Source organism: Trichosurus vulpecula, chromosome 8 (assembly GCF_011100635.1).
Source record: "Trichosurus vulpecula isolate mTriVul1 chromosome 8, mTriVul1.pri, whole genome shotgun sequence".
Lineage (NCBI taxonomy): Eukaryota > Metazoa > Chordata > Mammalia > Diprotodontia > Phalangeridae > Trichosurus > Trichosurus vulpecula.
The window spans coordinates 186,478,806-186,506,382 of record NC_050580.1 but is presented as its reverse complement, the minus strand read 5'-3'; the positions used below and the strand labels follow the sequence as shown (position 1 = coordinate 186,506,382).

Here is a 27,577-nt window from a genome sequence, read left to right as displayed (position 1 = left end):
CAAGTCAATTAACCCTGTTTGCCCCTGTTTCCTCATCTACAAAATGAACTGGAAAAGGAAATGGCAAACCACTCTAGTATCTTTGCCAAGAAAAAACCCAAAAGGGGTCATGAAGAGTCAGATATGACTGAAAACAACTGAACAAAATCAACCTTTAAACAACAACTCAAACCAAAGGGAAGGCAGTCGTAAGAGTAAATACGTAGCAGTCTGTTTTTTGTATTTTTTAATCTTCATGTTCCGAATTTGCCACTCATGGGGGTGTTTGTGCACTTGGAGATGATTAAGGTTTTGTAACCTCCATGTGCTACCGTTGACGTAGTACTATTTGCTCATTCAGTTCATTGGCATCTTCCTTAAAAATTAGTGCTCAAAATTTCTCAAAGTGAGATTTATGAAGCATTAAGCTCAGTCTTATTTGAACCTACCTGATCCCATGTGTAGCAGTAAGCAGGCTTGGCCTGAAAAGGAATACATTTTAATTGCCCATGTGGTGAATTTCAATGAGAAACGGATGAGGAAAAAGCATCTCTAATCTACAAAAAGACCCAGGAAGGTTAACAGACTTCCCAAGGGTTATGCTTTAAATCAGGAACAGAGCTAAAAATAGAATATTATGGGTAATTCTATATCATGGGATCACAGAACTAGAGATAGAACGGATCTTAGAAGTCATTTAGTTCAACCCTTTGGATTTTATAGATGAAAAAACTGACGACCAGATAATTTAAATGATGTGCTTCCTGTCACGAAGGTTTTAAATGAAAAAAATCAAGATTAAACTTGGCTCTGGCAACTCCAAGATCAATACTCTTTCTATTGTAACACACTGCCTCTATCAGCACTTAGCACAGTGCCTGACACAGGTGCTTAATAAATGTTTGCCAACTGGTCAAAAAATGGTACAATATTATTCCCTTTTCTCCTGAGAGCAGTATCTTACCTTAACTGTTCAGATCACCAGGAAGAAAAAAATGTCTTTTACTCTCTATTACAGTGGTCTTTAAAGAAATGATGTAGAGTAGTATATAAACACAAAAATAATAAAACTTGAGACAAGATGCTATGATTTATAGAGTATTAAGGCCTACCCAGAAGTACTGGAAAAGTCATCTAAGAGACTGCAGGCCATAGTGGACAGAGCACTGGCCTTAGATTCTTAAAGACCTGGGTTTAAATCCTGCCTCAAGTATTTGCTAGCTGTATGACCTTAACTTCTCTGGCCCTCAATTTCCTCATCTGTATGTAAAATGAAGGCTTGGATTTAACAACCTGTAAGATCCCTTCCAACTGTAAATCTACAATCCTATGAGCTATATTAATTAAAAAGATATATATTGGTCCGAAACTAGGATTAAAAAAACCTGATTACCAATATATAAATCCAGCAGCTTTTATGTGATAGTCTTGCAACATTCAATAATTTCTATTTAAATTCTCTCCAGCTATTCCACCAATAGATGTCACTATTACCCTCCAAGACTCCAGTCCATCACTCAGGTTGTGAAACTAGTTTGGAAAATAGGAAGTGACTAATGTTTAGCAAAGTCCATGTCAGCTCCTAAAGAGGGATGATTTCCAACCTGCAGGCTAATTTCAAATGCCCTTTAGAGGAGACTGGCAGAGAGAGGTCTGTTGCTTCTCCGGGAGAGAGGATAATTATTAATTTGTGTTTCCCACAGGAAAATTCAAAGCCACACCCAGAGTGGATTTTGAAAAGTGTGAGAAGTAAATCATCATGCCTGTGAGCAATAGGGGCACAATCCAAACCAGCCATGCAAATAGGTCCAAAGTCTGAAAGTAATTAGATAAGACCTAAGGAGGCTCTAGCAACAGGTACATACAAATTTTAATGAATAAACTCTAACCTAAATATGTTAATTTAACTACTGTTGGACACAAATTCTCATCAGTGGTGGGAGATTGGGCACAAATTAGTAGACCTATACCCCAAAGAGATCATAGAAATAAAAAAAATGTGTACAAAAATATTTGTAGTAGCTCTTTTTATATTAGCCCCAAAACAGAAACCAAGAGGGTGCCCATCTATTGGAGAATGGTTAAACAAATTATCATATATGAATGTAATAAAAAATGATAAAACGGATTTATTCCAAAGAAATTAGGAAGATTTCTATGAACTGAGGCAGAGTGAAGTCAAAATAGGAGAACAATTCATATAACAACATTACAGAGAAACATTATACAAAAAACATTTCAGAGAAAAACAACCTTGAAAGACTTTAGAACTCTAAATCATGCAATGAAATACCGTGCATCCAGAGGGTTTCATTAAAAGATGGAACTAACAGCCCACCTCTTGCTAGAGAGGTGACAGACTTAAAATATAGAATGAGACATATATTTTTGGACATGACCAATGGTAGGAAATTTCTTTTTCTGGACTATTTTTAATTAAAACTTTGTTGGTGGGGGCTGGGGGGATGAGTTGCTTAATTTGGAGGCCTGTGGGAGGGAAATATTTGATTCAAATATTTTTTTTAAAAAAAGGAAATTGGAGATAGTAGATAGATCCTGAGCCAGTGGGAATATTTGTAGTCTGATCAGTTATTTCAGCTCATTTGAAAGGTGATTATCTCAATAATGGTATTTTATCTGGAGTAAGAGTTTATTAAATTTGTGTTGGATATGATTTTATTGAATGAACGAATGAATGAAAAAGGGGAAACTATATTCTGAAGGGACCCTCATGAATAACATAGGTTTTCTATTGGGAAATTGGGAAGTTAAATCAGTTCTGTTTGCATTTAGTACTGGACACGTTTTAGGAAGGACATTGGCTAAGTTGGAGAGTATGCAGAATGTATACGAGATGGTAAAGGACCTTAAGCTCATACCATATGTGGATTAGTTTAGTTGAATGAGCTGAGGATGGAGGGAAAGCAGACTTGGGAAAGAGGGAGATAAGATAGTCACCTCCAATTATTTGAAGGTCTCTCACATGGAAAAGGGGCTAGCCTTGTTCTTTTTGATCTTCAAATGGTAGAACTAGAAAGAATGGGTGGGAGTTTCAAGGAGACAAATACAGGCAACAGGCAGGTAAGTGGATGGAATGCTGGGCTTGGAATTAGGAAGACCTGAGTTCAAATGCTGATTCAGATACTTAGTAGTTGTGTGATACTAGGCAAGTCATTTAATCTTTGCCTGCCTCAGTTTCTTGGTCTGTAAAAGGGGGATAGTAATAGCACCTACCTCACAGCTGAGAGGATAAAATATTTGTAAAGAACTTTGCAAAATGTAAAGTGCTATATAAATGCTAGTACTATTAGCTATTGTTATAGGCTTGATGATGGTGGGTTGTGGCAGGGGTTAGGGGGTGGGAAGAAAACTTTTTTGACATTAGAGCTATCCTAAAGGGGAATGAGCACCTCACATGTCAGTGGGCTCCTCTTCACTGAAAGTGTTCAAGCAAAAAGGCTGGTTTGGGCCCTTGTCAGGCTTATTGTAGTGGGGAATTCATGTTCAAGTATGGGTTGGACAAAACAGCCTCTAAATTTCTTCCCAACTATGAGAACTTAAGTTCCAACTATAATTAAATTCCATCTGTTACTTAAGTAGATAGAAGTAAGAAAGGAAGGCAGGTTGTTGCAGCTATAAGAACACCATAGATACATGAATTCCACTTGAGTCTCGAGAACACAGCAATTCTTTGCAATATAATTTCTTCACTTCAGATTTCTTTAAAATGGCTTCTAAGGAGTCTCTATCAATGAACCAATTTACAACTATTATAGAGTCACTTGGGCTATCATTTGAACCCAATGTGAGAGTCTAACCCGCATTAGTCTGATGATTGCTGTCTAAGTGATTTTCCTCATACCTACGTCTGACCAAGTTGTCCTTTCCCCACTCAATGAACTTTAGTGGCTCCTAATTCCCTATAGGATCAAATATAATATCCTCTGTTGGGCATTTGATCAGTTATTGGCCCTTCTTACCTTCCCATTCTCCATACTTTACTCCTCTCCACATAGTCCATGATCCAGTCACCTTGACTTTGTTGCTATTCCTTGAACATGACATTCTATCTCCTGACTCTGACTGTTCATGCTGGCCCTCCTTATCTCTGCCTCCTGGATTCCCTGGCTGCCTTCAAGACTCAGCTCAAATCCCAATTTCTGTAGGATGCTTATCCTGCCCCCTCTTCTCACTTGCATGCCTTCTCTCTGACCATACTTCCCATTTACACCTTATATAGCTCGTATATATTTACTTACCTGTTGCCTACCCCATTAGACGGGGACTGGAGGTCCCTGACCTGAGGTCAAATCCTGCCTCAGAGTATTTACTATCTGTGTGACCATGGGCAAGTCATTTAACCTCTTCCTGCCTTAGTATCCTCATCTGTAAAATGGGGATAATAACAGTACCTACCTCCCAGGGTTGTTGTGAGAATCAAATAATTGTAAAGCACTTAGCACAGTTTCAGGCGTATATTTGGCACTGTATAAATACTAGCAGCTATTTATTATTATTATTATATTATTATTATTATTATCATTAGTGCTCTTTAAGGCAGGATCTGTGTTTTTGCCTTTCTTTATATACCTAGCACTGAGCACAATTCCTGGTATATACTAAGCATTTAACAAGTGCTTGTTGATTGACTAATAGGGAAACAAGAAATCTAAATTGTGTCCCTGACTCCACCTCTGACATACTATGTGCTCCAAGTCAAGCCATCTAGCCTTAGTTTACCCATTTCTTTTGTTTTGAGAAAGCGCTGTCCTCTCCCAGAGCTCACATTTTTATATGACCAAAATATTTTTTAATACACCATATCTTTTTGATCTAAATAAGTTCGTAAATGATGCAATATATAAAAACAGGTAACAATTAAGAATATTAAATGAATCTGTATCGATTACATAAAATTATAGCACAAACAGCCAGACTTCTACTGAAACACTCACATGAAGGTCCAAATGCAGCTCACTCCTGCTGGGCTTCTCTTTCTCCTCATGGACCAGGAAGGGATAGGATGGTCCTGATCTGTAGCCCAAGACCCATACATCTCCATCCCTACTGGAGCTCTCTTTATATGATGACTGTTCAGTGAAGCCATCCTTGATGAAGCCTTCTAGGGAGATGCCTAAAAGATGTCAACACATACATAAAAGGTCATCAGTGGTGTTGGCTGGAAAAATCTCAATCCAACTTGTGGAAATCCCTATCTAAACTTTATCTTCTCTTTCCTTTACCCTTATTTCAGAGTTATTTTTAGGACCCAATTTCTTCAAAGGGTTAGGTCATAATCACTATTTCTGGGTCACACTCATGGATGTGTCCAAATTCACAGTCAATAAAAGAAGACTACTATTTTTCTCTCTACCTTTACCTAAACCAAGGGTTTGTCTTCTATTTCTGTGTCATGGAACCATTTGGCAGTCTAGTGAAGTCTATGGGCCCCTTCTCAGAATAATAGTTTTACATAGTTGAAGGAAATTCCACATTTCAGTTAGAGGTTAATGAAAATAAATATATAATCCCCCCCAAGTTCATGGACACCCTGAAATCTATCCTCGGATCCCTTAAAAGTCCATGGATCACAGGATAAGAACCCCTGGCATAAAGAAAGTAACTATCAGACTAGTAGTCAGAAGTCTGGGTTCAAGTCTTGACACTGCTACAAATTAGTCATGTGACTTTGAGTAAGTTCCTTAACTTCTTTAGGCCTCAGTTTCTTCATCTGCTCTCTAAGGTCCCTCCCAGATCTAGCATTCTGAGCAAACTCAGAATGATGGTGATGTTTTAAGACCAGTAGGAAAGACCAAAGAGATAGAGGTCAACCTACCACTGCATTGAGACTCATTGTTAAGCACGTGACAGGTAAGTACATCTATTAAACTGGAATTCAAGGTTATTATGGTAAACATACACACACACACATATGCATATGTGTGTGTGTGTATATGCACAAGTTGCTCAGCTAACTGGCCACTGCTATCCAATTGGAAATTCAATTCATGAGTAACATGAGCTTAAAATAAGCCAGCTGGGAAATGGACTGCCAGGCAGCATTTCATGCTGACCTTTCATACCAGATGGCCTTTTTTTTTAAAGAGAAAAAAGTGGAAACACAAAAGCTTTTATTATGCTTCATCACATAGGGGGCAGTGTTTCTGCTGTCACCATCTGTCAAATTATCCAAGTGTATGGCAGGTGTTTCTTTTGCTTATTTGGTTAAAGGCTTTTCAAGTAGCAACAGATAGATTGGGATCTCTAGTAGTGTTTGCTTAGTCTCTACTCGGCAGACTTCAGGGTGTCCAGAATGTTAAATTCAAACTGCCCTTTTACCTTAGAAGAACAGGTAAAAATAATTCCCCTGTTCAACTGTCATTGTCCTTTAGGTCTTTTGCTACTTCTCTTAAGGCAAGATGTCTTTAGGCTTTCAGATCTCTCATTCTCCCCATTTATTCTCCTACTCTCATCACATGAAATAGGAATAATGTTTTATAGAACCAAAGGACTGAATTTCCTTCAGCTACACTTCCTTTTTGTTGTTGATGCCGTTGTCTCTTTCTGAGACTTCTCTCTTCACAGAAAGTAGAACTGGGGGATGCAAAAGCTGATTTAATTTATGGTTTCTCCCTTCACAACTTTCTTAACCTCAGTGCAACTTTCTCACTTCCAAATCTCACTCTACATTTCTGCTTTCCATTTGGACATTGGAGTTACTGTTGGCATTAAATGTAGTTGCAATGAATAAAGGACGCAACATAAAACAAAATGGACACATCACGACACATAAGGAAGCAAAATGCCTTCAAGTTTTTTTAAAGCATGTATAATCAAAGGAAACTGTCTGATGGTAAAAATTCTTAATGGTATAATGGAACCACAGAGAGTACAGAATTTCACAAACTTTGATATAGATAACAATTAACAATTTTCTTCTTCTTTATTTTCTGCTTCCCATTTTAAGAAAAAAAAATCTTCTTTCTGTAGTGACTGCAAATATAGCAGAAGATTGTGCATGTGGTCTACTTGCCATTTAAGATGAGGGTGGAAAAAAGCAAAACCCAGGGCAGAAACAGTAAAAAGTAATTTAGTTTTGGAGACTGCTTTGAGGAGTAAATTATTAAAAAGATTTTTTAAAAAACAGACAGTATCCAAATGAAGGAAACATGCATTATGAAACCTTGATAGGTAAGCATTTTTGTATTGTCAGTATGACAAAGGACCAAAAGCCGAATTAATCCAGACACAGAATTCAATGCAAAAAGCTTTTATTCTAAGTGGTCTGATGATGCAGGTTAGAACACAGGACACACTCTTCATTTGAATATATGAAGCATAAATCTAGCAAATAAGTTTTCCCCTGCTATGAATGTGTAAATTATGTAGCAAGTGTGCATACTACTTTCTTTCCCTGATTAATTTGGTAAAAAACTCAAGTAAATATATTCTACTAAAATTTCACCCAAAAATCATTCAGGGTATTGTATAGAGCAGGTTTAGAGGAATAGAACTTTCATTTTACATGGTGGCTGCTTATTTTTTTACATCGCTAAATTTATCATTTGTCTATCTCTTTCATGTGACTAACACGAGTCCCTTTCTGTATTTCCCTTTGTCATTTATCATTTTAGTTTCCCAAAGACATTATTCAAATATGCATGTACACACAAAAGGTTAATCCTACAACTGAGCCCTGTTAATGCAACACATCACAGATACAGTAATAATGGTATGACTTACCTTAGGACCACTCTGAAAGTCTGGGCCTTCCCCATGCATTCAAATGATGAACTGCATTTCCTGTCGCTAACCTAAAGACTGGGATTTCCACTGGAAATTATCAAAAATAGTGACCGCACAGAAAGGAGTGGTCAAATTTGTGGTCAAATTTCATCTAGCAATGGGAACCATGCCTACATGCAACTGGAATCTTTCAAATATCATTTGTCTCTCCCCCTAACACAGTCTGCAAATCCCAACCCAAACAAATTCAGTTTCTGTCATAAGGTATAACCAATCCCAGTCATAACTGAAATTTCAACTTGTTTGTATCAATCATAATGAAAACACTCAGAATGAAGTACAGAGCTTTAAAAATCAAATAACTCAAGAGAGCATTTATAACACATTTCCTAATTCATACCAAGCATCTCCACATCTATTAAATGTTACAGGTTAATCTCATTTATCAACCCTGATTTTTCATCATCAAAGAAATTCCCATTTCCAAAGACCGGTTGATTTTCCATATATTACACTTTGGGCAAAACTCCCCCTCAAACAGGGGTTGTTAATTTTTTCTTTATGTCATGGACACTTTTGGCTGTCTGATGAAGCCTATGGATCTCTTCCAGAATGATATTTTTACAAAAATAAAATACACAGGAGATTGCAAAGAAAACCAATTATATTTTTTTCCTTAAAAAAATTCATGGACCCAAGTTTAAAGCCACTGCCCTAAAATAAAATTCTCCTCCCCTCTATCACTCTACTTCTCTCATTTGTACATCAACTAGAATCCTCTCCTTGGCAGCAGTGATAAATTGGTAATGCCTTTTAAAATAAGGAGGGGAAAACTCTTCAATTTGAATTCCTCTCATGAATTTCAAAGTGTTACAGCTCCCAAGGCCATCCATCAGGCTCGAGTTAAAATAAATCCAACAAGGTGAAGTTTTCTCAACTGTGAATATCACAAGTGATATGTTAGACACAGACAGGTTGCTTTCCTTAGGTGATTTAAAACTTGTACTTACAAGCGAAGGAGACAGTGATCTAGATGTGTGCCTAATGGAAAGTGACAGTGTTAAGTACTCTGTAGACTCTGTATACACATGTAAATATTCATATCTATACTTAGAAAGACAGTGGAGTAATGGATAGTTTTTCTATCTGTCAATTTCAGAGAATAATCACAACCTGCATTACCTTGCAGCTATCACTTAATGTCACTGAATTAGCTAGACAGACATATTTTGAGATACTGTCTGTCTCTATGTCCATCTTACCTTCCTAAATCTCTACTACAAGAAGTAAGAGAGGAAAATGACAGTGATTGTGAATGAAGGAACAGTACTCCTAAAAATATGAGTTTGGGGAGAAAAGTCTTTGGCTAATATGTTCTTTCCATAGAGATAAAGATTGATCACAGGAAGGAAATAAAATGACCATTGTCTGAATAGATTTATACTTAAGTGGGAAATCTCAACACGGTCCCTCAAATTGCTGTGAGTAATGGAGAAATGTATCAAATCTGTAGAAGGTGATTTTTATACATCTGAATCTGGTATTATAGTATAGGTATTATAAATGGTATAGCAAAAGACTAAATTTTTTTAATGCCTACAGCATGGAAGAAGAAAGAAAAAGAGAAAGAAAAAGAAAGAAAGAAAGAAAGAAAGAGAGAGAGAAAGAGAGAGAGAGAGAGAAAGAGAGAGAGAAAGAGAGAAAGAAAGAAAGAAAGAAAGAAAGAAAGAAAGAAAGAAAGAAAGAAAGAAAGAAAGAAAGAAAGAAAGAAAGAAAGAAAGAAGGGAAAGAAGGAAAGAAAGAAAGAAGGAAAGAAGGAAAGAAAATTGGAGCCTAGTATCCAGACTTCTGCATTTTAGAGTTTTGAATAAATTAATGTCATCCATAGCACTGAGTCACAGAATCTTAGAACTAGAAGTAAAAACAGCTTACTTAGATCCCCCTCACCCCTGAAGCAGTATTTTCCCCTCTAACATCTCTGGAAACCTTTGTCCATCCATACTTTGACAGTTTTCATTGATTGGAGATCACCATTTCTCAAAATAATACCTTCCTCATCCTTAGAACAGCCCTAATCCTTAGAAGGTGTTGCCTTTTATTGGTCTAAAATTTACCTCCTTATTTTTACCTTGGCTCATTGATCCTTTTGAAGTAAAGTAAAAGACATCTAATCTACCTTTCACATCAAAGACTTAAAAATATTTTAAGAGAAAGACTGTGTTACCTTCTTCCCTCCTCCCTTACCCCATACACACAAAGTGAAACATTTTATTCTCCAGGCTAAACATTTCTAGCTTATTCAACCATTTTTCAAGCGACATGGTTTCTAGTACCTTCAGTATCCTAATCACATTAAAAAAATTTTATGTGCCTATTATGGTGTTTACAACTAGCCACAAGGTTCCAGATGGTCTAACTAGTGCAGTTTACAATGAGGCTATCAATTCCCTTGATCAAAGTACTATATTGCAGCCTAAGATGACACCAGTATTTTTAGCAACCATGTTACACTACTGGCTCCTAATGAGATTTTTTTTTGTCTTTTTCAAGGGAATTACTGTCAAGCCATATATCTTCCATCCTGAAAATCAAAGTTTTTTTTTAACATCTCAGACTTTAATTCATCATTATTAAACTGGTTTATTTTATTTTTCTAGCTTCATTGGAGGCAACATGATATAATGATGAGAAAGTTGATCTCAAAGCCAAGAGAACCTGAGTTCAAGTCCTGCCTCTGACACATACTAGCTGTGATCCTGGGTCACTCACTTAACCCCTCAGTGTTCTAGGTGCCATTCTAAGTTGCAGAGAAGGTGCTGACTTGCACTGGCACAAGGAGTGTCCTTATCGGGGAGTTTCCTATGCCAATTAAATTACAGGTCCAGTTCTTACCCCATCCCTATTTATTCCAGCATATTGAGAACATTTTGAACTTTGTGTTGCATTAGTTGAATTTTGTTTGTATTGCATCTCTCCTAGCTTTGTGACACATGCAAATTTAACATCATTATTCTTGATGTTTTCTCTAAGTCAATGATAAGAAAGTTAAAAAGCTCAGGACCAAGTACAATTCCATGGCATTCAACTAGGAATCTCTAATTAGTTTATCAATACATTAATCAACAGTTTTGAGGAATATCTAGTTAACCAACTACAGATCTGTCTTAACTAAAATATCAAATCACCATTTTCACTCTCTTCTACGAGAAAGTTGTTGTCAAATGCTGTACTGAAATTAATATACACCAGTGTCTACAATATGCTTACCATCTAATTATATTAATAATCCTGACAGAAATGAAGTTGTTAGCTTGGTATTTGTTCTTTAGAAAAATTCTAGATCCAAATGACTACTCCCCTCTTTTATAAATACTCACTAATCATCTATTTAATATTCCATTCTAAAAATTTTCTAATATCCAATATCAAGTTTACTGGTCCATAGTGTCTATGAGCCTTCTTTAATATCTCTGAAAATCTGGACAATCCATCACCAGCTTTCTGGTATCTCTCTCCTTCTCCATGATTTCCCAAAGATTGTCAACAGAGATTTCTGATCACATTATCTCATTATTTTGGAATAAAAGGACCAAGAGATATGAATTCTTTTAAAGTAGGTTCTTATAGCTGCACCAGTCTTTAGTCTTTTGCCCTCTCCAACTTATTTTTATGTGGTACCATGTTTAGTTGGAAGAGAAACTTCCTTGATAGTGAGGACAGAAAAAGAAAGAGAAGTTGAGTCTCTCTGATTTTTTTCTGTCATCTGTTCACACAATGCCATTGTCCTCAAACAATGAGACTTGTTCTTCCCATCCTGGTGATACCAAAAAGACCATTTTTGTTGTCTTTAATATTCTTCACAAGCCCCAATTCATTTTGGGATTCAGCTTTCCATGCACTAGAAATACGAGTTTATGTTATTCTCAGATGCCTCCTTGGTTATATATTTCCTCCTTCCAACCTTTTTATATTCCCTTTAGAAATATGAGCTCATTTAAGAGCTGCCCGTGCACTGACTTTTTTCCCTAGATACCTTGCTCTTTTCTTCCTAATTTAGATAATTTAATTCTATAGTCATAAATTCATGTTTTGGAGCAGTCTAACCCTATTGAGCCATATTCTTTTTATTAGGTCTGTTAGAAGTGTCAAATTTGGCAGGCGGGCTGCAAAACTCCTGAGTGCTGCCTGACCAGATTAAAACATAATTGGGAAATGTTAAACAAAATATATAAATATAATACAACATAGATAATGTCAATCTGTGGTTTTCTAAGTCAATATGCCATGCCACAGGTTTCCATTTGAGTTTGACACTACTGCTCTTCACGATCACAATTACCTTTACACAGAAGATTTTGAAATCTGCTCTCATAATGTCTAGGTTACATATCTGATTATGCCTACCACTCCTTTCATTGATTTTGAAGGACTCTTAAGAAGACAGCCTTTCTCCTAAGATTTCTGTCACTTTTTTACTTCAAGGAATTCCTCCTTTCTTCTCCTCCCCTCCCTCTGCTCTCCTCTCATCTCCTCTCTTTGCTTCCCACCCCCTCCTCTAACTTCCAAGACTTCTTGCTTGGCTCCTCTCTTAGACTGTGGGGCTTTCTCCTGAGAATAATGGGAAGGGGAAGGGATTTGAGAAGGCCTTTGCTATTTCCTTGATCTCAGCCTCCTAAGAGCACGATATTCTGTTTATAGCACTGGAGAATGAAGGTAATGAAATCTTTGGGTCAATGACCGTGAGTAGTTAGCTTTTCTTTGGGGAAATGGAGTATCCTTGGGAAACACTCTGTGAAAATACAATTTGGGGATGTTTAGGGGGAAGTAGATGTGTGTTGGTGAAGGCATGAGTGAAAATAATGTCAAATTGTATAAAAAAAAGATTTATATCTTGTGGAGAGGAGAAGGGCTTAAATTTTTTACTCCCTTTAAACAGTTTAACAAAATGTTTCAGCCTGGATGAATCAAAAGACAGAATTAAGGTTGCCAGGAGAAATATCAATAATCTCAGAAATCCAGATGATACCACTCTGTTGGCAGACAGTGAAAAGTAATTAAGAAGTCTCTTGATGACGGTGAAAGAGGAGAGTGTAAAAACTGGCTTGAAGCTTAACATTAAAAAAAAACAGCTAAGATCTTGGCAACTGATCCTATCACTTCCTGGTAAACAGAGGGAGAAGAAATGGAAGCAGAATCAGATTTTATATTCTTGGGCTCAAAGATGGTAGATGGTGATGCCGGTCACAACATTAAAAGATGCTTGCTTCTTAGAAGGAAAGCTATAGCAAATGTGGACAACATACTAAAAAGCAGAGACACCACCTTGCTGACAAAGGTCCATATAGTCAAAGCTGTAGTTTTTCCAATAGCAATGTATGGCTATGAGAGCTGGACTATAAAGAAAGCTGAGTACTGCAGAATTGATGCTTTGAATTGACATACTAAGACTTTTGAGAGTTCCTTGGACAGAAAGGAGATCAAATCAGTCAATATTTATAGAAATTAATTCAGGCTATTCATTGGAAGGTCAAATACTGAGGCTTAAATACATTGGCCACATAATAAGAAGATTGGACTCATTGAAAAGACCCTGATGTTGGGAAAGATCGAAGGCAAAAGGAAAGGGAACAGTAGAACATGAAACGGATGGATGGTATCATGGAAGCAACAAACATGAACTTAGAGAGACTTCAAGAGGCAGGGGAGGATAGAAGGACCCAATGTGCTTTAGCACATACAGAGTCCATGGGGTCACAAAGAACAGACATGACCAAATGAACAACAACCAACAAAATTACTGAATACCGTTATATGAAATAATATATATTTAATAATTTTGATAGAATATTATAAGAAAATTTAGAGGTAGCAGTAGGGCTAGGTCTTCTTTTCTCCTCCCCTCTCTTTGCCTCCTTTCTCCTCCCCTCTTCTCTCCTCTTTTCTTCTTTCTTCTCCTTCCTCCCTGTCTCCTTCCAAGCCCTTTCCTCTCCTTTCCTTTCTTATTGCTTTGAGATTGAGTATGCTATTCTATCCAGCCTGGAAATATAGCAGCCATTCATGGGCCCAATCTCACTACTGATCTGCATCGAAGGTTTGACTGGCTCCATTTCTGACTTGGATTTCTTTGCTCTTCCTTAGAGGCAGGCCCCTGCTCCCAGGGGCTCACCATATTAGTACCAGACTTAATAGGGACACCTGATCTATTTAGCTCATTGTAACACAAAAACTCCTGAGCTCAAGAGATCTACCAGTCTCAGGCTTCCTGGTAGCTTTGAGATAAGTACCACAAAGATTCTCCTGGTTACTTGTACCTTTTAAGAGATGAACTTGCCAAGGTAAGTTAAAAAGATATATCAAGATTCTCCACCTTTAGAAAAATCATACTTCCAATAGCTATTTAGATGAAATATTTTGTCACTACTAGTGTCTTGCCTCTGTGCCAGTTTGTAATTTATATTGAAGTGAACCTTCAAATGAAAAGGAGCCCAAATTTCCAAAAGCTTAAGTATTTTTTAATTCTAGACATAGAATACAACTAGGTCCCAAATAGTAAGAATAATGAACCCCTTGAAGTGGTCACATGCATTTAAATTCAGACTATTCAAAGTTATAATTAAGTAAAATGTGGTCACTGGTTCCAGCTCAATGGAAATATGCAGGATGGGTTCAAATAATGCAACTATTTCAGTTGATTCATTATTTGCACTAATATGGACTTAGCTTGAATTTTAAACCTAGAAGAGATTGTGTAAATTAAAGATTAGTGTGTCTAAGATAGGAGTGACCATGATGACAAAGAGATAAACAAAAAAATACATTGTGAGGATCAGTTAAAGCAACTGGGGATATTTAGCTTGCAGCAAAGGTTCTTAACCTTTTTCTGTTATAGGTCCCTTATTCAGAATAATGTGTTTAAAGTGTATAAAACACAATACAAAGAATTACAAATGAAGCCAATTGTACTGAAATAAAATTATCAAAACAATTTTTTAAGTTCATGGACCCCAATTTAAGAACCTCTGATGTAAAGAATTAAAGATTTGGCCTACAAATGTTTGAAGAGCTGTCTTGTGAGGAATTCAAAGTATGTGGCCCCTTATTACTTCCAGGATCAGTATAAATTCCTCTGTTTGGCTTTCAAAAGACCTTTATAACCTGGTCCCTGCCTACCTTTCCAGTCATCTTTTACCTTATTCCCTTCCATGTACTCTTTGATCCTGTGGCAAGGGTCTACTTGCTGTTCTTATATATAATATTCCATCTTCTGACTGCAAGTATTTTCACCAGCTGCCTCCCCTGCCTGGAATGCTCTCAATGCTCTCTCTCTCTTTCTCTCTCTCTCTTTCTCTCTCTCTATCTCCGTATGTATGTATATATGTCTGTATACATATATGTGTGCATATATACACGTACACGTACATATACCTACACATATATACACATATATAACATATATACACATATGTGTGTATATGTATATGTGAATTTGTGGGTATATATTATTTATATGTGTGTATCGTATCATATATATGTGTATATATGTAATATACATATTACATAGTTGTCTGCATGTTGTCTCCTTCGTTAGACTATAAGCTCCTCAGGGCAGGAATTATTTGTTTTTTACCCTTTTTTGTATCCCCAACACTTAGCACAATGCCTAGCACATAGTGAATGCTTAATAGATGCTAGTTAACTGATCTTGGAAGAGAGGATGAGGCTCAATGGGTGAAAAATTATAGGGAAGCAATCTGGGGCTTAACTGAGCAATAACTCCCTAACAATAAGTTGCCCAAAAATGGAATAGACTGATTCGCAATGTAGTAAAGCTCACTGTGACTGGAAATGTTTAAGCAGTTTTGAATACAATTTTTCAGAGAGGTTTTAAGGGAAGACTTCTTTGGCTAGGGGGTGGACCAGATAATCCCAGAAGTGTCTTCCAGTTTTAGAATGTGATTACAGAATTATAAATCAATCAGAAGAATTTATTAAGTATGTTTTATGTGCCAGATACTGTGCCATCAACTTTAACCCGTTCACTTTATAAATGAGACTGAGACCAAAGGACAAGAGACAGAAGAGCCCAGATTTTCTGACTCCCAGTCCAAAGTTCTATATACTGCAATATATCTTATTTAACAGCAAAGAATTACTAGACTCAAACATCATTTTAGCTGCCAATCAAAACATAATTAAGAAAAAAGGTATTTTTAAAACTCATAATTCTTTTTTTAAAGTATCCACAAACTCCTGATTCATTAATTTGTTAGTGGTTCTTCCTTCATATAGTCATAATCTTGTATGTATATAGGGAGATAAGCTATACACGCAAGTAAAATATTTTGTAAAGTTATCAGTTACAATTGGTGATGAAACTCTGTGATCATAAATCATTCTTTCAGAGAGTTAAATTCATTTTCATGTATTTTCTTACTCATTCCCACAATTTCCATGAGACAGAGGTGAACCGCTGAGAGAACTGAAGTTTGTGAAGGTAAATGATTTTTCCCCAATGACCTTTTCTCAAATCTCCTCCCCCTCACTAAACCACATAACCACCAAGGTTCCTTTAAAAACTGAATACTAAGATTCCTTTTTAAAACTGAAACACTTCTATCTAGTTTAAAGTCTCTTGTCCTTATTCTTATGTTATACAGAGTGTTCCAGTAGTTTTGGTGCAGTTTGAGGCTATCATGACTTCCCACTGTGGTCCCTTTTCTTAGTCCTTTTTATTCTTTTCTTTTTTTTTTGCTATTGTTCCAAGTTAAGATAACCAACAAATCATGCTTCCTACTTCTTCCTGTTTTTTTTTCTTTTTCTTTTTAGTGCTCCTCAAAACTGATTTCTTCAAAAAATCCCTTACTAGACCTTGGTAATAGCGTACATTCTCTGTTTATGAAATTTGTAAGGGTAGAACCCCATATACTGATAAAGCTCCCCAAATGTTAAATAGTGCTAGTGACCATTTTTGTCGAAGGAAATTAAAGAGAAAAATCATCAAGCTCATCAGAATTCATAGGAGTGTGTCAGTGCAGCAGATCCAACCTCTACCCAAGTCCTAAAATAGGATTCACATCATCGAATGCAATAACTCCCAGGAAGCCAGCCAATCACCTCAGCAAATAACCGTAGTGCTGGCTTTTTCACAGGCATCTCTGAACAATGCTTTCCAAAGCAGTACATCTAAGCTACGAAATGAAAATACTAATAGTAGTTCTTATATATAATAGACAGTTAAATCTGGAAGGGACCTTAATAATCCATTATGACAGATCATCTTAGACAAAAGAAAGCTAATGCCCATAGAGGTTGTGACTTGCCCAAGGTCATGCAGCGGCAGAGCCAAAACCACAACTCTGTTCTGCTGAGTCCAGTGTTCTTTCCTCTTTAAAACATTGTCTTCCTACTTGGCTGGACTTGCTGAAAGCCCAGTCACTCACACAATTATCCCAAAGTAGAAAACAAGGTGGACAGGGCCAGAGTTGGCCATTGTCAATGAGAGTCACAGAAATGTGGTCACTGTCCTCAAGGAGGGCAGATGCCCAAAATTAGGGCACAGACTGCAAATTAGGTAATTGTCCTCGTTTGTAATATGACTGGACTAAATGATCTCTGAAGAATCTTACACCTTGAATAGTCTAGGATTTCAAGTAGAAGCTGAGTCTCAGAGTCACATAGTAATAAAGTAATAAAGACACCAATATACTATTGGTAGAGCTGAGAAGTAGTTCAACAATTCTGGAAATCAATTAGAAATACACTTACTGTCAAAGAAAAAGATGTTGCTACTGTACTGAAGTTTTCCAGAAGAAATTTTAATTTAACTTTAAGTGAATATGCAAGCATTTCTACCTTGGACAGAGAGATGTCTAAAGGTTCTCTTTCCCTCCAACATGACTTATTCCCCCAAGACACTTTTAGGTAATATTTATAGGAATCTCAAAGAAGAAAATATCAATATGTAATATTACAGTTCTGAATTATCATTAAGAATATTTGGGCAACCAAGTCACTATCCCTGTCCTCCTAGACCACTCCCCTCCAGGAATCAAGGAGACTCCTTCCAAAAATCTATATCAAGAATCTAATTTGAATTCCAGGCAAAGAAGGCACATTGCCTTTCAATAGAAATGGGCACTTCCCTTGAGTGGATCCTAGTACCAAACACTTAATGGGTGGAGAAGGCCAAGATCTTACCTAGGCCAGAGTTAAGTCTGGCTATCACTTTTAATCCATTTCCCTAAGGAAGGCATTGGCATTCTAACAATAGCTTTCTACCCACCTTCCCAAAGGGAAAAGTCTAGAAAGAGTTTTAGACTTAATATTATTACTTAATATTTTGAGTGAATCTAAAAAGAGACATTTTAAAATATGCTTCTATAAAACAAAGTCACTAAATTACACTCTTCGAGCCAGTGACATTGTTAATAGGCATTTACCCTAAAGAGGTCATAGAAGAGGAAAAAGACTAATACATGAACTCAACATTCTGCAAGATGGAATCAACTCAGAAACTCATACCTCCTCAGCATCCTATATCTCTAGAGAGAATGGGAGGTGGAAATCTGGGAGCTCTTCCCTTATTCTTCTGCATTTAAGGATGGCTGCCAGAAAATTTTCTTTATACTTTCCTACCCCTTGTCATTTCCTATCTGAGCTACTTTTCTGGACTTCATCTAAAAAAAAATCATCATTCTATAAGACTGAATCAACTCAGAAACTCATACTTCCTCAGATCATTTCTCATCCTGGCTGCATGACTATCATGCATGCTTCCATGCCTGGGTAACCTTCCCTCTCCCCACCTCCTGGCTTTTCGTTTCCTTTTTATGTGTTTAGATTGTGAACTCCTTGAGGATAGAAACTGTCATACCTTTCTTTGTATCACCTGGTACATAGGAGGTGCTTTCAAAATGTTCATTGAACACTCATCTCTTTTGTTGTAGCAAAGAATAGGAAATAAAGAGAGTGCCCATCAACTGGGAAGTGGTTGAATGAACTATGGAATATTCATGTGATGAAGTATTACTCTACCATATGAAACGATGAAAGAGATTGATGCGAAGCAAGCTGGGAAGACTTTTATGGACTCAGGGTGAAGTAAAAAGAGTGAGGAGAACAATTTATAAAGCAACCATAATAATACAGAGCCAAACAACTTTAAAAGATGCAAGAATACTGATCAATACAACAACCAATCACGACTTCAGAAGGCTTATGATGAAGCATTTTTCCCACCTCTGAGCAGAAAGGTATGGAATGAGGCATATGTTTTCAGACATGGTCCATGTGTAAATTTGTTTTACTTGACTATACTTGTTACAAGGAAAGGCCACCTCAACAGACACTTTTAAAAAATGGGTACATAATACAAATTCACAATTGCCTACACAATCCTCTTCTTAAATCATTCCTTGTATGTTGAAATGTTTGTTTGTTGATGTTTAAGTCCATAATAAAAAAGCAGGTGGTAGTACTTGTTCTGGAGTCAAAGAATAGGAGAGATGCTGTCCTGTGATTTCGTTGGTATGGAGAACTCACAGGTGAAGAAACTTTCATGAAGTTTGCACCTTCTTCGCAACTTAGTCTCAAAGTGTTACATAAAGCACTTAGAGATTAAGTGACTTGGCTAAGGTCATGGACTAACATGTGCTAAGAGGTAGGACTTGAATTTGGTCGTATTGGTTTTGAATCCAGCTCCCCTGTGACTGCACCCCAGCTGCCATGTCAGAGGAAGATGATTTAAGATTAACTCCCGTAGCTGGCATTTATTGTATGAACTTGGACAAGTTGCTTTACTTCCCTGGGCTTCAGTTTCCTCGTCTATTAAGTAAGAGGGCTGGACTAGGTGACTCAAGTCCCTTTAGCTCTAGAGTTAGTGAGCTATGATCCTATAGCCTGGTAACTAAAGTGGCACTACTGGTGGATCCCATTCCCTTACGAGAGGTCTAGGTGGCCCTGGAATAGGGAATAAGAAGGATGAAGTCTTGGAAGTTCATGAGTCACCAATTCTGGATTACCTCACAGAGCAAAATCTGAAACTTAGACTTCCATGCTTCAAACACTTAAGACAATGAAGGCTGCATGGCATAGTGAAGCCAGAAGACCTGGATTCAAGTCCCAACAAACTACCTCCCCACGCAGGAATAACATTTCCTTATCTGTTAAATGAGGGGATTGAATTGACTTCCCTTCATCCTAACATCTCTTCTACTTCTAACATTCTATATGTTTCTATAATATTAGGCACAAATTTAGAGACATCTCTACCCTAAATGTTCATAGGGGCTATTTGTGCCCAACCTGTGATAGAGACTTCTGAGCTTGTGTGGGTCTAATCAGCCACAGTCAGACACATTGTACCTTGATCTCAACATAGTGATGTAATTTTGGTCCTCTTTGAGAATGAAGGACAACAACCAACCAACCAACTATGCCAAATAAGAAGCTAAATAATAAAGTCAATTATATACCAAGTCACCACATACTATGTTCCTTTTTCCAATGTCTCAATATAAAGTTTAAGAGATGATCCTAGCAATGGAGGTAAGAAAGGTCAGAAAGCACTCTTTTTTTCCACAAAGAATATATGCCAACTGTCTTTCACAAGCATGGTGCCGTGTACAGGCAGCATAGTTTAGTGGCAAGAACACTGGATCTATAGATCCAGTTTGGAATTTTGTGACCTTGGAGAAGTCACATGGCCTCTTTGACCCTGTTTCCTCATCTATAATAAATATTAGACTAGACAATCTCCAAGGTCTCTTTCTACCTCTAAAATCTTATCAATTTGATGGTGCAGAGGTCTAATCCACTTTTTTGAAAATTTTATAATCTAAAAGAAGGCACAATGGCAAATAGAGAATTATTTTTTTTATTCTTTTTTTTTTTGGTCATCTTTCCCGATTAGTCTTTGTGGTGTCTTAGTTCCAGGATTTACTGATTCTTAAAATGAACAAAAGGAATAGTAAAACAGGATGCCTACTTCACATGCTGATGTTATTTACCTAGCAATATTCCTTCTCAAATGATACCTTTTAATAGCAAAAAGGTACCAAAATTCTACAAGTTAAACTCAGGGGCTTGGAGCTCAAAGGAGAGTGGAGAAGAAGGAAGAAGATGAAGGAAGACAAAGGCAATAAGAATACATATAGGGCAATATTTTATAGTGGAAATAATTTTGAAAAGATAAGAGCTATGATCAGTACAATGGCACACCACAATTCTGGAGGACCAGTAAGAAAGTATGTTATCTACCTCCTGACAGAGGGGTGTAGAATGAGAACCTGGTACAGAAAGAGACATTAATTTGTGGACAAAGCCAATGAGAGAATATGTTTCACTTGACTATGGTATTTGTTACAGGGATATTGGGTTTTTATCCCCCAACTTGGGGTATATGTGAGAGGGAGAGAAAATAAATGATTGTTTAAAAAAAAGAAAGAACATGAACCTAGGAATCAGGATACCAAGTCTTTCATTAACTAGGGCAAGTTATCTAAACTCTCTGGGGCTTCGTTTCCTCATCTATAAAATGAGAGGCTTGGACTAGTTCAGGAATTCCCAATATTCTGTGAGGGAACAGAAAATTTTCATGTGCCCAAATTATTAAAAGGTTCTAAAAGAGGGGATTCTGTCTCCTGAGAATCATTGGCAAATACTAGAAAGAGGTATGCAGTGGTGGTAACAAACATTGAGATATTCTAGATAAAACTTCAGAATCTACTAGCTCCCACTATAGGAGAATAATGACCTACATATAAGTAATGCTGTGAGGTGCCCTGTGAGATGGAGGGTATGAATATTATTATCCCCATTTTCAGAAGAAGAAAGAACATGAGACTCTGAGAGACTAAATTGTGTTTTCCATGACCTTGCTGAGTAAGCACCTGAAGGAGAATTCTAATCCAGATCTCCTGCCTTTAGTCATGCTGCTTCTTTTTTCTAGCTCTAAACCCTATTAAATGAAAAGACTGCTGTTTTGCTTTGAATAAGCAAAACAAGATACCAAAGGTAAGTCTCTTTTCTTTTGCTATATTACCCAGGATTTTCTTTCTTAGAGACCCTAATCAAAGAAATCTAATGCTATTTTTACTGTCTTCAGCAAATAAGCTTACTCCCCAACACCCAATTTGGCAGGTACGTCACTTTTCACTCTGAGAAAGATAAAAAAAGTCATTAATGAATACTAACATTTCCTACTTTGTGATCCTGCAATCTATTTTTAGCTCTTTGTAAATCCTGACATGAAGCCTGGTGCAGAATTTAATTCCTCACTGAATACTAATCAATCAGCAAAAGGCAATCCAACTGATGTTGTCAGTTAATGAAGGAAAGTTCTCCCAACACAAATTCAACACAGGCATTAACTGTAGTGACAAAGGTCTGAGGATTTTTCTTTAAGTGAATAGCTGTTACATATCCAACTCTGGTTGTCACTGAGCTCCTGTGAGCATTAGGAAGAGGGATGTGTTTTGGACATTTCAAAATTAAATCCCTAGCTTGACACAGAAATTGTGTGACAGTAGATAATTGTAACATTCCCTACCATCCACATTTTCAACTGAACCTTTCAACTATGGTATTCAGTGAATACTCAGATCCATGAAAAGGGCATAAAGAACTTCCATGAATCAAAATCTTACAAATGAAGTTGAATCATCAGGTAGAATACTAAGGTAGAAACAAGACAGAGTTAATGAGCAGGAATGCTTTACATTCAAGTCTTGTATATTATGAATACTCAACATATGAACATACTTCTGCTATTTGTTGGCTCAGCTGACTGTCAAATATCTGGAAAACTGTACCCTTATGAATGAACTTCTTCTATCCAGAATGATTAATCAAGTGACACATATTTATTAAGCACCTACTATGTGCCAGGCACTGTGGTAGATGCTGAGGTTATAAAGACAATGAATGAAACAATCCCTGTTCTTAAGGAGCTTATACTTTGAGGGAGACAACAAGTACATATTTCAGCATATATAGAATAAATATAAAGAGAATAAGCACAGAGGAATTATATATAAGGTGGTTCAGAAAAGAAGGCTTTAGCAGTTGAGGGGATCAGGAATGGCTTCAGTTGCCTTTTCTTTTCTCTCATTCTTTTTTGCCGTAATTGAATGACTCTTTATCTCTGGTTAGAAACCATGCCAACCTTCAAAAAGTCAGTAGACTAAGTCAACAGGAATATAGGATTTGGAGTCCAGGCTGGGTTTGGCAGCCAGCACTGCAGTAATACCTTAAGGAATAAGGAACAACTTTTGGGAGTGACCTTTGGGACCTCAGCAGTGGAAGCTAATATGAAAATTTATCTGACAGCGATGATCCCTTGGATTTCCCCTTTGTGGGACTAATGCTTTGTTGCAACAGTTAAGTTTTGAGGTATTGGGGAAAATATCTATACATTTGTTCTTGTTATATCTTTAAAGCAAATATCCCTTTGTAAAAGTGAATTGTTACTAGGTAGTTAAATCTAACTGGGGTGCTAGTTCCTGATGCCTAATGGTGGGAGGAGGAAGAACAGAGCCAGCAGGGGAACTTGAGGCAGTAGTAGCAGAGAAAAAGCCATCCTAAATAATAAGAGTAATCTAAAACCCTAAGGGGGTATATATAACCTGTCTCTGGAAGACAGGACCAGAGCACACACATTACAACCCAATTCTAGCAATGAAGTATGGTCCATTGCACAGGGTCAAATGTACAAGGCTGGAAATGGAGTGTCACATATGAGGGACAAAGAGAAGACCAATTTGGCTGAATTGCAGAGTGTAGGAGGAGAAGTTATGCCCAATGAGGCTGAAAAGATAAGCTGGGGCAAAGTTGTAAGGAATTTTTAAAGCTAAGGAGAGGAGTTTATATTTGACTCTAGAAGCAATAAGGAACCACTGAATTTTATTGAGTAGGGGAGTGATATGGTCAGATCTGTGCTTAAGGAAAATAACTGAAACAACATTATGGAGGATGGACTGGATTAGGGAGAGACTTGAGGCAAGAAAACCAATTAGGGGGCTATTATAATATCTGAGGGGAGAGGTTATTGGGGTCTGAACTAAGGTGGCAGCCATGAGACTAGAGAAGGGGCCATATGTGAGATATGTTATGGAGGCAGAAACAACAAGATTTGGAATCTGTTCATTTCTGTCTTCGTATTCCTAGGACCCAGCAAAGTACCTTACATATAGTAGGTGCTTAATAAAACCTTGATGAATTATACTGACTTGGACTTCTTTACATTTTATTTTTCAATTAATAAATATTTATTTTCTTCCTAAAAAAACAAAATTTTATTGATTTTTAATTTTTTTAAATCAGAATTTTTTCCAGCATTTCTCTCCTCTTCTCCCAGAGAGCCATCCCATATACAAAATTATATCATTAAAGAAATAAAAAAGATAAGGTGAAAGAAGAAATAAAAACAAATTAGAAAAACCAATCACAGTATCTAAAAGTATGAAAATATATGCAATGTAGTGAGGTAAGAGTGTTTTCTCATGTCTCTTCTTCGGGGCCATGCTTTTTCTTTGTAATTTTGTAACATTCATTTTAAAAATTAATTTGTGCCTGTTCTTTCCATTTGCATTGTTATAGTTGTGTATGTACACACACACACACACACACACACACACACACACACACACATATATATGTGTATATATATATATATATATGTGTGTGTGTGTATATATATATATATATATATATATATTGGTTGCTCAGGCATTTTTCAATTGTGTCCAACTCTCCATTACCCCTTTGATGGTTTTCTTGACAAAGATACTGGAGTGGTTTGCCATTTCCTTCTCCAGCTCATTTTATAGATAAGGAAACTGGGGTAAACAGGGTTAAGTGACTTGCCCAGGGTCACACAGCAAGTAAGTAAGTGTCTGAGGCTAGATCTGACCTCAGGAAAATGAGTCTTCCTGACTCCAGGCCTGGTACTCTAACCACTGCACCATCCAGCTGCCCGTATATGTACATATACATATATGTGGTTCTTTAATCTTCATTAGATATAAATATTTGCATGCTTCTTTATATTATCATATTTTTCATTTCTTGCAACATGGTAATGTTCCATTGTATTCATGTTCCATTCCCCAATCAAGGGGATATCTGTTTTGCTTCTTTTTTTTTTTTTTTGGCTATCACTAAAAAAATTGCTGCTAGAAATACTTTGGTGTATATGAGTACTTTCTTCTTATTAATGACCTCTAAGAGGTATATGCCTAGTAGTAGATTCTGTGGTCACTCTTCCTTTAAATCAGATTTGATAAAAGGGTTGTTCAATTTCACTAGTCTTTTTAAGGAAGCAGCTTTTAGAATTGTTAGTCTACAGTCTATAGTCGTTTTGGTTTTCATTTATTTCTCCTCCAATTTTCTATATCTCTTAATCTGCAATTATTTTAGGTTTATTATCTACATTAGATGCTACCTTTTCCATTAAATCTTTACTTTTTCATTTTCTTTTCCCCAGACCCAACCCCTTTTAAATTATAGTTTCTCAGTGAACAGAAATTGAGTTTTCCTTCCTCCCACCCCACCCCCCCACAATTGAAAAAAAGATAAAGATTAAGAAAAACATTGTAACAAATGTCCCTAGTTAAACAATACAAATTCCCGTAGTGGCCACATTTAAAAAACACCTCTCATATTTCATATAGTGAATTCTATCGGGAGATAAGTAGTATGCTTCATCATTATTTGTCTGGAAGCATGGCTGGTCATTGAATTGATCAGGGTTTATATAACTTTCAAAGTTGTCTTTATAGCATTGCTGTTATGAATCATTCTCCTGGTTCTTCTCAGCTCACTCTGCAACAGTTCCTACAAGTCTTTCCTGGTTTCTCTGAAACGGTCCTTTTATCAATTCTCATAGCAATATAGTATTTCATTACATCCATATACCATACTTTGTTCAGCCATTCCCCAATTCATGGGCAGATTTAGTTTCCAGTAACTGGATCAAATTGTAATAAATGAACTTGGAAAAAAATGGAGCTGGAGGAATAGTATTTAATTTCAATAATGGAGAGAAAACTCTGCTTTGGAGGAATATCATTTTTCTAAGGAAAAAAGGAAATTTAACCACATCCTTCTAGGGAGCCAGCCTGACACAACACAAAATGAAGTAAAGTTAACAATTACCTGTTATGTTAGGGCAACCCAAACCTGTGTGATGTCTGCCAACATTCAGCTTCATCAGGTATCGCACAAGTGAATTACAGAATGCTGCTAATTTACTAGTGAAAGTTTTCTGGGTGTAACACTGTTTCTATACCAATAACATTGTTCTTGTCTTGGAGGATTGGTTTCCCAATAGCAATCTTGGAAGAAAACTGATGCTTTTCTCTCACTAAAAATATCAATGCTAATTATTTCAGGTTCTATCCTTCCTTGTGTATAAGTGAAATTATCCAAATCTTCTTCACCAGGGAGAAATCACAGAATTTAGAGCTAAAAGGAGGTTAGAGGAAACTATAATGTCCAACCTTCTCCCTTTAAGGTGAAACAGACAGATCTGCTAAATAACTCTTATAGCTGGTCAGAAGTTGAGCTAGAATTAAAATTCAGGGCCTGTAACTCAAAACCTGGTGCTCTTTCTATGATACTATGCTGCCTGGGTTTAATTCCCATCTCTGCAGCTAATGAATTGTGTGCCTATCTATCTTACTTAACAGAAAGTCATTTAATTTCTCTGAGGTCCAGTTCCCTATTAAACAGTAATAATCATGCTTGCAGTATGGTATAGTAGACACAGCACTGATCTTGGAGTCAAGAAGACCTGGATTCAAATTTCACCTCAGATACTAGCTGTGTGACCCTGGACACACCCCTTGGGTTTCAGTTCCCCCATCTGTAAAACAAAGTCATTACATTCAGTGGCCCCTAAAGTTCCTTCCAGCTCTAAAAGCTATGATCTGACATTTTTGGGTGGTAGTGAAGCTCAGATGGGAAAATGAACTGGAGTGTTTTGTAAAACACTATTTTAGTTATTGTTAATACTAAGTCAATTATTTACCAATAAACTCAACTCGACAATTCATTTTAGAACTTATTTATTTAGCACAGTGCCAAATTTTGGAAGACAATGCAGAAATGTCCAAGATGTGGTCTATTCTCTCATAAAGCTTATAATCTAGTATAGAAAATAAACATATAGCAAAAAAATTAAGTATAATACAAAATAGAAAATACATAGCCACATAAGGGAGTTATATAAGTGCCATTCAACCTACTAGGAAGAAAACTTTTTTGACTTTGGAGGATAGAGAGGGAGGGGACACGGAAAGATCTGCAAAGGAGATGACATTTAAACTGACTCCTAAATGAAAAACAAAGGTAGGGAACAGTGTGAACAAATATCCCAAGACAACTCCATTTAACAAATTCTGATTTAGATTACAAAGGGAACATTTTGGTGCAGTACTTCTGAGGAATTATAGACAGATAAATGATATTCAATAATTACCTCTGAATAGAAGAACATATTTGATCTCATTTTATTAAGCTGACAAGTATTTCAAGGGTGAGTTATCACTATTATTTTGTTAATATGCATATAAATTTACATTTCAAACACAATATTCAGGTTTATCTTTTAAAACAGCAGGGTGAGACAAAGCAATGACTCACTGAGAACGCTTGGAAAACCAAACAATTTCCATTCTTATCCTTCATTTGAATTCCCAGCTGATACCCACTAATGATGAAGCTCCAGAATATTCTGAAAGAAATCAGCAAACCCCCTGGTGTGAGGTCATGGAAATGACGATCACAGAAGGCTCAGCACAATTAAAACTTGAAATGTGCCCAGGCTACTCAGACCATTAAAGACTGAGTCAGC

At 36.7% G+C, this 27,577-nt stretch overlaps 1 protein-coding gene across 1 annotated transcript in view; it reads right to left on the bottom strand.

The window, feature by feature from the left end:
• The window catches only part of FMN1 (formin 1), a 495,511-nt gene that overhangs the window by 354,872 nt on the left and 113,062 nt on the right, over positions 1 to 27,577 (bottom strand). Inside the window, exon 2 of the mRNA XM_036735850.1 lies at positions 4,935 to 5,113. Coding sequence (XP_036591745.1) covers positions 4,935 to 5,113 — 179 coding nt within the window. The remainder of the gene's footprint in view (positions 1 to 4,934; positions 5,114 to 27,577) is intronic.